This window comes from Cheilinus undulatus, linkage group 9, assembly GCF_018320785.1.
Source record: "Cheilinus undulatus linkage group 9, ASM1832078v1, whole genome shotgun sequence".
Classification (NCBI taxonomy): Eukaryota; Metazoa; Chordata; class Actinopteri; order Labriformes; family Labridae; genus Cheilinus; species Cheilinus undulatus.
In genome coordinates, this window is record NC_054873.1 from 51,614,052 (window position 1) to 51,627,294 (window position 13,243).

Consider the following 13,243-nt stretch of genomic DNA (forward strand, 5'->3'; position numbering starts at 1 on the left):
CAGCAGCTCCTCTTGTATTTACAGCTCCTTTAGAGCAGGGGTTCCCAACCTGGGGCCTGGGACCCCACGGGGGTTGCTAAGATTTCAGGGGGGGTGCGGGACCCTGTCTGCTCTGACATTGTCAAAATCCGATGTTCATTTAGAAAAAAGATCATGATTACAAACCTAATGTTCAACAGAGTACAGGGGCCACCCTAGAAGAGGAAAATAAAAGGAGAATCTGTAGATTTCTCACCACAAAGCTCAAAAATTAGTTTGGAAAAAAAACCAAATGTTTGAGATTATAAAGTCTCATATTTACAACATTTCAGAGTTTCAAAAGTCAGGAGTTTACAAGAAGAAAATCAAAATTTCAGCATTAAAATTTTTTAAATTGACATTAGAAAATCTTTTTTTTTTTAGTTACAAAGTTTTTCAAATCCTAATTTTTCTACAGTTTAAAGTGGAAAATTTACAAACAACAAAGAAACTTCTGAAAACAGTGGTCAGATTTTGACTTTTGGGCTTCATAATCTATAAAAATTCTTATCCGGGGTTCTGGGACATTTCTGCTTTAAAGTCATAAAAATGTAGTTTTTAATGAATTCATCTTTTAACCCTCGGTCCCTACTATGTCCGTTTTGAGGGCATTCATCATTTTAATCATCGGTCTTTTTGAGTTAATAGTCACATTTTTATAGATTGAGGCATCAAATTTGGCCAAACTTATTATTTTTCTTCATATTAAAAAAAAATGAAAAAATGAAAACCGTGTCTCCCGTAGAACGCCCATGACGTGAAATAGCTCCATCCATCCTTGTTTGTCTGAAATCGGACTCATAGACTTCCATTAAAAACAGGTTTTTTGACTGTGTCTACGGCACCAAAACAACTTACAGCAACTGTTTTTTTGCAGTCAGTGGATCATCAGGGATCTAAAGTTCACCATTAAACAGTGATCCAGCGGATAGTGCAGCGCACCATTTTAACCCTTTCAGCAGCGCAGACATGGTTTTCCTTCCATGAGCTCAGAGTGTTCAGAGCGCTATTTCACCCGCTAAACATCATCAGAATGAAATGAAGCGATTGGTGCCACTAGATATGGATGTCTGAGAGTGGGCTACATGTGTAAGGAAAAGTGTGTGTGCTCCTACGTGTGTGATCGGGTGTGAATCTGCATCTGTGTTTACAAGCGGACATGCTGTAAGAGAAGTGTTCACATTAGGATATGTTACCTGTGGATTCTGCAGTCTGGGACTAAGAAAGAGGGACATTTGGACAATTTCAACTTTGCCCTCACTTCAGAGCAAGTGGATTTACAAGCATGAGGATGCACGGGTCCTTTCATCAATAGTTAAGAATAGATCATATCTCAAAGATGCAGTACATTTATATCTGCGCGTAATTGGCATATTTGTGGTCACATTTTGGTTAGAGGTGGAAATGCGCGTGTTCGTGGTTCATATCCTACATATTTCCTCTGATTCTTTATGCCTGTACATAAAATAAACCTAACATGAACAAATGCATTCACTCGCATTAGATTTGGTAGAGGAGGAGGCTGAGAAAAGGAGGGTAAAACTGGCGTGTTTTACGCACGGATGGACTCATCTGTTTAGCATGGACCAATCACAGTCAGAGGCATAGTGGACAATAAGTGGCATAAAAAGGGTGTAACATTGAATTTTTTTATTTATTTATTTTTTTTATTGGTCAGGGTTGAAGTCGTTGAAGAGATTTGAAGCAGTGAAAGTAAAAAAAATGCTGGAAAATGATTATTTTATTAGCACCTTTCTGAATGTCCATTTTCAGGACAAACAAGGACAGATGGAGATAAAAATTACAAGGGGCCGAGAGTTAAACCTGATTATTTCCTCCTGACATGAGTCTTTCTTTTTTCCTAGAGTGGTCCTAATGCACTGTAACAATAATGGATAGTTTGGACACAGATCTTTAGTCCAGAACTGGTCTCTGTGGGTCTGTTATGTTGGGATTTTGTCAGTGAAAACTATTTCAGATGATGTGGACTTTTTCCAGTGGGTCTGAGGGGGGTTAGCTTTGTCCAATGTGAGTAGGGGGGTTCTGAGAAAAACTGTTGGGATCCACTGAGTGATATGATGATCATAGATGTTGTCTTTAACAGATCAGAGTCCAGCAGACAGAGACCAGAGAGGAGCGACCGGTCTATAGGAGAACCCATTAACTTCAGTCCTGAACCAGGACCATCAGACCCAGGGTAAGACCTGTGACTAGAGGAACCACCTTTAACCTTCAGGGCTTGACAGTGCGAGCGTTTCACTCACATTTGCACCTAAAAATAGGTGTGTGTGAACTGTAAGAAATATTTAGGGGCACGTGTGCACATAAAAAATCAGTTGAAGGAGAGATCCATGGAGGAGCGATGCCTCGCTTGGCGTCTTTGTAGCCATAGCAACACGTCATAAGCGTGCTTATTTATTGGTCTCATGTTCAGGACATGTTGGACAGCTCACCGTCTGGCTGGCTGCTCATAACGCCCCAATCCAAGAGGAGGAACCCCAAGACAGCATAATTCTGTGTTTTTCATTGTTTATGTGGAAGAAAAGACCGGCGGAAGGAGCTGGATTTCCCCGTTTCGTCTTCTTCTTGGTCGGCGTTTGTTTGTGACGACAGCGCCCCTTACAGGCAGAGGTTGTAGGTGTTTGGTTTGGTCCGTTTGACCAAGAGCAGTGTGAACGTGAACCAGACCAAAGGAAAGAGCAACAACGTAGAAGAGACTACTTCTAAACTGCATGTTTCTTTAATGGAGTTCCAGGTAGTGAGGCAGACTATCTGCTCATCCACTTTAAAGAGTCACGCAGATTTGTGGCTCATGGTTAAAGCTGCAGTTATGCTACATTTTTTAATGTCGCACTTTCCGTTCCAAAACAGACCCAGTCCCCGGACTATACAAAAGACGCAAAAATGAAACCTAGTAGTCACTCAGACCGACTCTGACTGAAGTTGCAGAATTTAGAGTAAATTTAAAGCACCAAAATCAGTAACATTACAGACAAAATTAAAATGAAATACTTTTTCAAAAGTTGATGATTTTACCTTTCTGTACATTTCTTATAGAAATTCATTATAAATCATTTGTCTATTTGCATCACGTTTATTAAGGAAAACACATTATTTGATCAGTTTTCATTGGGCCCCTAAATTTCTTTATGAGCTCCTTGAGAACAAAGTTAGCATCAAGCCCTGACCTTTGCCATGACCCCCATCAGCTGCTCCTCTTGTATTCACAGCTCCTTCAGAGTGTTGTCATCAGGTCTTTATTCAGTTATGAGTGATATGATGATCATAGATGTTGTCTTTAACAGATCAGAGTCCAGCAAACAGAGACCAGAGAGGAGCGACCGGTCTATAGGAGAACCCATTAACTTCAGGTCTGAACCAGGACCATCAGACCCAGGGTAAGACCTGTGACTAGAGGAACCACCTTTAACCTTCAGGGCTTGACAGTGCGAGCGTTTCACTCACATTTGCACCTAAAAATAGGTGTGTGGGGCGCTAGTGAGCAAGCAATGGAGTAGGTCGTGTGTGAAGCAAGCTCTGCAACAAAGTTTATTTAATTTCTTATTTCTGGCGTCTGACATCACTTATAAGTTGAAGAAAGATCACGGTCAGCATTACTAAGCCTTTAAAGCGACAAACTGTCTTCAAAATGGCGAGTAACCTTCGAAAATACAGATACACCAGCAGGAACACTGCTAACAGACCCTTCACCTAGCACTAGCAACGTGTCTGAGCTACATGAAGATATGATGGACATGAGAGCGGAGATATTGTCCTCGTTCAAAACAGAAATGCTGAGTTATTCCAGACAGAGCTGAAGAATGTACTTGCAGAGGAGTTTCGAGAGATAAAATCAGAATTGCTGGCAGTTAAATCGGAAATTGCCAGCAACACCGCGGTGCTACGTTCGGACATGGATAAAATGAAAACAACCGTGTCCGATATGGAACAGGGTCTCTCGGCATGCTCCGACGATGTAACATCTCTACAGAACACTGTTCTTAAACTTCAAAAAGACGTGAGCATCCTGGAAGAAAAGTGTTTGGACATGGAGGGGAGAATGAGGAGGTCAAACATTCGTATTCTTAATGTGGCAGAAGAACCTGGCTCCAGCTCCCCAAACTCTGTCGCCAAGCTAATCAAAGAGACCCTGAGAATGGATAAAGATGTGCTGGCTGACAGATCTCATCGGGCCCTACAACCAAAAAGAGCGGATGGAAAGCCCCGTGCCATAATTGCAAAACTACATTATCATCAAGACTGCGTGGAGATTCTACGCCGGGCCAGAGAGGCTGGAGCACTGCGATACAACGGATCTGCCATCCTCATGTTCCCTGACTATCCTCCAAGTGTTGCACGCGCAAGATCAGCGTTCAACGAGGTCAGAAAGTTGCTTAGAGGACGGGATGGCGTCCGCTTCGGGATCCTTCACCCTGCCCGGCCCGACTACACACAATGGGACTGAGAGACAGTTTCAGGATGCAGCGGAGGCCATGGCTTATGTGAAAGCAAACATCATCTGAAGACAGCACTTACCTTAGTTTGACATAAATGGACACATGACTCACCTCATATACGTTCAGTTCATATTTTTGGACTTTTATTTACCTGTTTCTATATCTCCCTTTCTCTCCATGACCTACATTTGGTGAGTAAACAGGATTATAGTAACATGAACACACTATGTGTTATCTTAAATAATTTAAGCTGAGTTACTTGCTTTCCTGGGGAGAAGAGCACAGTTAGATTTGTTCTAGAGGTGATACCACAGCTAATACCTTATTTGCCATGCCTTCAGTTTAAATGTGTCCGTTTTATAACAAAAAGTAACATACATAAGAAATATAGGAGTGCTGGCCAATTAATCTATAGACGCCAGAATTTTTATTTCATTATTTTTTTTTATTTTTTGGATTTTAGTTGCACTTATGATCTTTTACATTCTGATTAAAGCAGAGCGAGCTAGGAGACTAGTGTGTCCTCTCACAAGCACTTAATGTGTGGATTCTCTTGCAAGGGGTTTAGTTGTCACTGTGTTCTGTTTGGTGACTGGGGTTGGGAAATTGTTACACCAGATCTTTATTTTGTTTTCTTTTGTTTTTCTTTAATCGTAAACTTTACCTTATCGGCAAAGGGGTTATTCTATACATGTGTAAAACTGATAAATTCCACTGTGATGCACTGTATTCCTCATGTCATGACCTTTTTGATGGATAATGGCTAAACCATATTTAGATGTAAATAGTAACTGATTAGATGGTTGTCACTTTTGTAAGTTGGAATGTGAAGTCTCTTAATCATATTGTGAAGCGTAGAAAAGTGCTTTCACATTTGAACTATCTTAATGCAGGAATCGCTTTTCTTCAAGAAACTCATTTAAGTACGTTTGAACACTCTAAATTGAGAGGGGCGTGGGCGGGTCAATTTTATCACTCGAACTTTCATTCAAAGTCTAGAGGAACTGCAATCTTAATCTCCAAAAATGTCCCATTTACCCTGACAAGTGTTGAAGCAGACTCCTCTGGTCGCTATATTATAGTTGTTGGTAGACTGAATTACACCCCTGTTATTTTGGCAAATGTGTATGGCCCAAACTGGGATGACAGCACATTTTTTACAAACTTTTTTGCACATATACCCAATATAGATACACACTATCTCATACTAGGAGGAGATATAAATTGTGTGTTGTCACCCTCTTTGGACCGCAGCTCATCTAAAACAGTGGCTCCGTCTAGGGCAGCAAGAACAATTCAGATGTTTCTTGACACTTATGGAATGGTTGATACCTGGCGTTTTAGAAACCCTAAAAGCAGGAGCTATTCCTTTTACTCATCTGTCCACAAAACATATTCTCACATAGATTATTTTTTTCTAGACAGTAAGCTACTTCCAATAGTTACAGAATGCGATTATCAAGCAATAGTAATTTCAGACCATGCTCCACTATTGACTACTTTATGCATACCAACTAAATATTCTAATTATCGTCCCTGGCGTTTCAGTACACTACCTCTCTGATACAAAGTTCGTCAAATTTATTTCAAATGAAATAACTGAATATTTAGCACATAACCAAACACCAGGAATGTCCTCTGCAGTCATTTGGGAATCAGTGAAAGCTTCCCTTAGGGGACAGATCATATCATACAATGCCCAAATTAAAAAAGCCCAAAATGAACGCCGCCAACAACTAACCCAAGATATCTTAAAAATGGATAGAACACTAGCCCACTCTCCACTGCCTGACCTATTTAAAAAGCGATTAAGTCTTCAAACTGAATTTAATCTTGTGTCCACTAAAGAGGCGGAAAATCTTATAAATAAATCAAGACATAAGACATTTGAGCATGGGGAAAAGACAGGAAAGATCCTAGCACATCAGTAGCGACAAAGGAATGCAGGCCAAGCCATAATAGAAATAAACAAGGAGAAGGGAGCTAAAACTACTGACCCAGTAGAGATCAATCAGTGTTTTCATGCATTTTATTCAAAGCTGTACACCTCAGAATCTATGAAAGACGAATCATTGTTTGACTCTTTTTTTAAAAACCTTAATATTACTATGGTTGATGAGAATGCTGCCAAAGAATTAGAAACTCCACTTTCTAAGGAGGAATTCTTCAATGCAACAAGATCCATGCAGTGCGGGAAGTCCCCTGGGCCGGATGGCTTTCCGAGTGAATTCTTTAAAAGATTCTCAACTGAGCTCGCTCCCATCTTGCTTTCAGTTTATGAGGAGTCATTTGTTTCTGGTTCATTACCCGAAACAATGAGACAAGCAGTCATATCTTTAATTCCTAAGAAGGATAAAACCCCCCTTGAATGCAGTTCATATCGACCTATATCTTTATTGAATGTTGACATTAAGTTGCTTGCTAAAATGCTAGCCCGCCGTCTAGAAACAGTCTTACCTAATATAGTATCTGACGATCAGTCAGGATTTATCAAGAATCGACACTCTTTCTTTAATATTCGCAGATTACTGAATATTCTTTATGATCCCACTTCACCCGACACTCCTGAAATCCTGTTGTCACTTGATGCTGAAAAAGCATTTGATCGGGTGGAGTGGGACTACCTCTTCTATACAATGAAAAGATTTGGATTTGGTACAAAGTTTACATCATGGATCCAAACTCTCTATTCTTTTCCTCTAGCAGCAGTTCGTACAAATCATAACTTATCTGCCTTTTTTACTTTAGGTCGCGGGACCAGACAGGGCTGTCCCTTATCCCCCCTCCTGTTTGCCCTGGCAATTGCCTTGCGTCAGGATGTTTCAATTAAAGGTATAGAGAGGAAAAATTTGGAACATAAAGTTTCATTATATGCGGACGACATGCTTTTGTATTTGTCAGACCCGTTAAACAGTCTGCCACAAACACTCAATATGTTGGATACATTTGGCAGGATATCAGGTTATAAAATTAATGTGCAAAAAAGTGAACTAATGCCCATTAATACTGTAGCTAGACAAATCGCATATACTTCATTGCCCTTTAAAGTGAGTAAGAATAAGTTTAAATACCTGGGTGTATGGATCACACATAATTTTAAACACCTCTATAAAGCGAATTTCCCCTCTCTCATTGAATCCGTGAAACAAGATTTCGAGCACTGGAACTTATTACCATTGTCATTAGGAGGTAGAATTAACACCATTAAAATGAATGTACTACCTAGATTTTTATACCTATTTCAGTGTATACCTCTATTCTTGACAAAATCCTGTTTTGTGGTTTTAGATAAATTAATATCTTCATTCATCTGGAATAAGAAAAACCCTCGAATTAGAAAAAGTATCTTGCAGAGACATCAAAAACATGGAGGATTATCCCTGCCTAATTTTCAATATTATTATTGGGCCGCCAACATACGTGTTATGTTATACTGGGTAGAATCAACAAATGATAAGGGGCCTAAACGGCTACAATTGGAGACCTCGTCTTGCGGACCTGCCTCATTACACGCTTTGCTTTGTTCTGTATTTCCGCTACCTGAACCCATTATCACTTACACAACGAATCCAGTGGTAAAACACACCTTGAAGATATGGGCACAATTCAGACGAACCTCTTCACTTCATGATTTATCGATAAATGCCCCTATAGCAAGGAACAATATGTTTAAGCCCTCCATTGTAGATGGATCTTTTAGTACCTGGACCAGTAATGGTTTGGCCAGGTTGAAGGACTCGTATCTTGACCAAAATTTTGCCTCATTTGAGCAGCTTAGGTTAAAATATAAAATTCCTAACTCCCATTTTTTGAAGTATCTTCAAATCCGTGGTTTCTTATCTTCACATTCAAGTCATTTTCCATCTCTGCCACCCACCTCTCTTCTGGAATCTGTTTTGGAACTTAGATCCTGCTCAGAAGGGTTTATTGGCAAAATCTATACTCTTCTCATTTCTTATAATCAAGAACCTCTGGTCCAAATGAAGAGACAATGGGAGGAAGAATTAAATGCACATTTCCCTGAAGATGCATGGCAGTCAGTAATAGAAAGAATACAATCATCTTCAATTTGTCTGAAACATAAAATTATACAATTTAAGGTTGTTCACAGACTGCACTGGTCTAAAGTGAGGCTGGCAAAATTTACATCAGATTTTAACCCTAACTGTGATCGCTGTGGAACAACACCAGCCACCTTGTCACACATGTTCTGGCTCTGTTCAATTTTTTCTGATGTTGTAGGATTTTCCATAGAACCTCTTGCTATAATAGCAATATTCGAACAGTACCGCAAGCCCTCAAAATCAATTCATACAATAAAAAAATGATAGCATTTTCTACACTCCTGGCAAGGAGAATCATTCTACTGAAATGGAAAGATAGATTTCCTCCAACCTTCAAACACTTGGATCAGAGACCTCATGTACCATCTGACCTTAGAGAAAAGTAGGTACACTACAAGAGGATGTGCTGATAACTTTCATAGGATCTGGCAGCCAGTCCTTAACCAGGTGGAAAAGATGAACCCTTTAGATGTTAAAAATGTATAAATGTATAGGACCCCCTTTTTTTTTTTTTTTTTTTTTTTTAATATATATTTAAAATTAAAATTATTATTATTATTGTTGTTGTTGATGGTTTTGGCTCATTTGCTTTTTTTTTTTTTAATGAATGAATGAATTTTTCTTATCATTTAGTTTGATATTAAGCTGGTGATATGGTGTAATAGGGAAAGTGGGATGAGAGTTCATGGTTATGTTCTGTACTAAAAACCTATCTAATTGTATGACAGACTGTATGTTGCTTAAGTTTGTGAAACTAATAAACATACTTTGATTAAAAAAAAAAAAATAGGTGTGTGTGAACTGTAAAAATATTTAGGGGCACGTGTGCACATAAAAAATCAGTTGAAGGAGAGATCCATGGAGGAGCGATGCCTCGCTTGGCGTCTTTGTAGCCATAGCAACACGTCATAAGCGTGCTTATTTATTGGTCTCATGTTCAGGACATGTTGGACAGCTCACCGTCTGGCTGGCTGCTCATAACGCCCCAATCCAAGAGGAGGAACCCCAAGACAGCATAATTCTGTGTTTTTCATTGTTTATGTGGAAGAAAAGACCGGCGGAAGGAGCTGGATTTCCCCGTTTCGTCTTCTTCTTGGTCGGCGTTTGTTTGTGACGACAGCGCCCCTTACAGGCAGAGGTTGTAGGTGTTTGGTTTGGTCCGTTTGACCAAGAGCAGTGTGAACGTGAACCAGACCAAAGGAAAGAGCAACAACGTAGAAGAGACTACTTCTAAACTGCATGTTTCTTTAATGGAGTTCCAGGTAGTGAGGCAGACTATCTGCTCATCCACTTTAAAGAGTCACGCAGATTTGTGGCTCATGGTTAAAGCTGCAGTTATGCTACATTTTTTAATGTCGCACTTTCCGTTCCAAAACAGACCCAGTCCCGGACTATACAAAAGACGCAAAAATGAAACCTAGTAGTCACTCAGACCGACTCTGACTGAAGTTGCAGAATTTAGAGTAAATTTAAAGCACCAAAATCAGTAACATTACAGACAAAATTAAAATGAAATACTTTTTCAAAAGTTGATGATTTTACCTTTCTGTACATTTCTTATAGAAATTCATTATAAATCATTTGTCTATTTGCATCACGTTTATTAAGGAAAACACATTATTTGATCAGTTTTCATTGGGCCCCTAAATTTCTTTATGAGCTCCTTGAGAACAAAGTTAGCATCAAGCCCTGACCTTTGCCATGACCCCCATCAGCTGCTCCTCTTGTATTCACAGCTCCTTCAGAGTGTTGTCATCAGGTCTTTATTCAGTTATGAGTGATATGATGATCATAGATGTTGTCTTTAACAGATCAGAGTCCAGCAAACAGAGACCAGAGAGGAGCGACCGGTCTATAGGAGAACCCATTAACTTCAGGTCTGAACCAGGACCATCAGACCCAGGGTAAGACCTGTGACTAGAGGAACCACCTTTAACCTTCGTCATGATCAACATCAGCAGCTCCTCTTGTATTTACAGCTCCTTTAGAGCAGGGGTTCCCAACCTGGGGCCTGGGGACCCCCACGGGGGTTGCTAAGATTTCAGGGGGGGTGCGGGACCCTGTCTGCTCTGACATTGTCAAAATCCGATGTTCATTTAGAAAAAAGATCATGATTACAAACCTAATGTTCAACAGAGTACAGGGGCCACCCTAGAAGAGGAAAATAAAAGGAGAATCTGTAGATTTCTCACCACAAAGCTCAAAAATTAGTTTGGAAAAAAAACCAAATGTTTGAGATTATAAAGTCTCATATTTACAACATTTCAGAGTTTCAAAAGTCAGGAGTTTACAAGAAGAAAATCAAAATTTCAGCATTAAAATTTTTTAAATTGACATTAGAAAATCTTTTTTTTTTTTTAGTTACAAAGTTTTTCAAATCCTAATTTTTCTACAGTTTAAAGTGGAAAATTTACAAACAACAAAGAAACTTCTGAAAACAGTGGTCAGATTTTGACTTTTGGGCTTCATAATCTATAAAAATTCTTATCCGGGGTTCTGGGACATTTCTGCTTTAAAGTCATAAAAATGTAGTTTTTAATGAATTCATCTTTTAACCCTCGGTCCCTACTATGTCCGTTTTGAGGGCATTCATCATTTTAATCATCGGTCTTTTTGAGTTAATAGTCACATTTTTATAGATTGAGGCATCAAATTTGGCCAAACTTATTATTTTTCTTCATATTAAAAAAAAATGAAAAAATGAAAACCGTGTCTCCCGTAGAACGCCCATGACGTGAAATAGCTCCATCCATCCTTGTTTGTCTGAAATCGGACTCATAGACTTCCATTAAAAACAGGTTTTTTGACTGTGTCTACGGCACCAAAACAACTTACAGCAACTGTTTTTTTGCAGTCAGTGGATCATCAGGGATCTAAAGTTCACCATTAAACAGTGATCCAGCGGATAGTGCAGCGCACCATTTTAACCCTTTCAGCAGCGCAGACATGGTTTTCCTTCCATGAGCTCAGAGTGTTCAGAGCGCTATTTCACCCGCTAAACATCATCAGAATGAAATGAAGCGATTGGTGCCACTAGATATGGATGTCTGAGAGTGGGCTACATGTGTAAGGAAAAGTGTGTGTGCTCCTACGTGTGTGATCGGGTGTGAATCTGCATCTGTGTTTACAAGCGGACATGCTGTAAGAGAAGTGTTCACATTAGGATATGTTACCTGTGGATTCTGCAGTCTGGGACTAAGAAAGAGGGACATTTGGACAATTTCAACTTTGCCCTCACTTCAGAGCAAGTGGATTTACAAGCATGAGGATGCACGGGTCCTTTCATCAATAGTTAAGAATAGATCATATCTCAAAGATGCAGTACATTTATATCTGCGCGTAATTGGCATATTTGTGGTCACATTTTGGTTAGAGGTGGAAATGCGCGTGTTCGTGGTTCATATCCTACATATTTCCTCTGATTCTTTATGCCTGTACATAAAATAAACCTAACATGAACAAATGCATTCACTCGCATTAGATTTGGTAGAGGAGGAGGCTGAGAAAAGGAGGGTAAAACTGGCGTGTTTTACGCACGGATGGACTCATCTGTTTAGCATGGACCAATCACAGTCAGAGGCATAGTGGACAATAAGTGGCATAAAAAGGGTGTAACATTGAATTTTTTTATTTATTTATTTTTTTTATTGGTCAGGGTTGAAGTCGTTGAAGAGATTTGAAGCAGTGAAAGTAAAAAAAATGCTGGAAAATGATTATTTTATTAGCACCTTTCTGAATGTCCATTTTCAGGACAAACAAGGACAGATGGAGATAAAAATTACAAGGGGCCGAGAGTTAAACCTGATTATTTCCTCCTGACATGAGTCTTTCTTTTTTCCTAGAGTGGTCCTAATGCACTGTAACAATAATGGATAGTTTGGACACAGATCTTTAGTCCAGAACTGGTCTCTGTGGGTCTGTTATGTTGGGATTTTGTCAGTGAAAACTATTTCAGATGATGTGGACTTTTTCCAGTGGGTCTGAGGGGGGTTAGCTTTGTCCAATGTGAGTAGGGGGGTTCTGAGAAAAACTGTTGGGATCCACTGAGTGATATGATGATCATAGATGTTGTCTTTAACAGATCAGAGTCCAGCAGACAGAGACCAGAGAGGAGCGACCGGTCTATAGGAGAACCCATTAACTTCAGGTCTGAACCAGGACCATCAGACCCAGGGTAAGACCTGTGACTAGAGGAACCACCTTTAACCTTCAGGGCTTGACAGTGCGAGCGTTTCACTCACATTTGCACCTAAAAATAGGTGTGTGTGAACTGTAAGAAATATTTAGGGGCACGTGTGCACATAAAAAATCAGTTGAAGGAGAGATCCATGGAGGAGCGATGCCTCGCTTGGCGTCTTTGTAGCCATAGCAACACGTCATAAGCGTGCTTATTTATTGGTCTCATGTTCAGGACATGTTGGACAGCTCACCGTCTGGCTGGCTGCTCATAACGCCCCAATCCAAGAGGAGGAACCCCAAGACAGCATAATTCTGTGTTTTTCATTGTTTATGTGGAAGAAAAGACCGGCGGAAGGAGCTGGATTTCCCCGTTTCGTCTTCTTCTTGGTCGGCGTTTGTTTGTGACGACAGCGCCCCTTACAGGCAGAGGTTGTAGGTGTTTGGTTTGGTCCGTTTGACCAAGAGCAGTGTGAACGTGAACCAGACCAAAGGAAAGAGCAACAACGTAGAAGAGACTACTTCTAA

The 13,243-nt window shown here is 39.9% G+C and overlaps 1 protein-coding gene across 1 annotated transcript in view; it reads left to right on the forward strand.

Moving 5' to 3' along the window:
* The window catches only part of LOC121514841 (NACHT, LRR and PYD domains-containing protein 12-like), a 131,263-nt gene that overhangs the window by 59,140 nt on the left and 58,880 nt on the right, over positions 1 to 13,243 (forward strand). The window contains exons 10-13 of the mRNA XM_041795213.1: positions 2,128 to 2,215; positions 3,324 to 3,416; positions 10,351 to 10,443; positions 12,621 to 12,713. Of these exons, the coding sequence (XP_041651147.1) occupies positions 2,128 to 2,215; positions 3,324 to 3,416; positions 10,351 to 10,443; positions 12,621 to 12,713 (367 nt within the window). The remainder of the gene's footprint in view (positions 1 to 2,127; positions 2,216 to 3,323; positions 3,417 to 10,350; positions 10,444 to 12,620; positions 12,714 to 13,243) is intronic.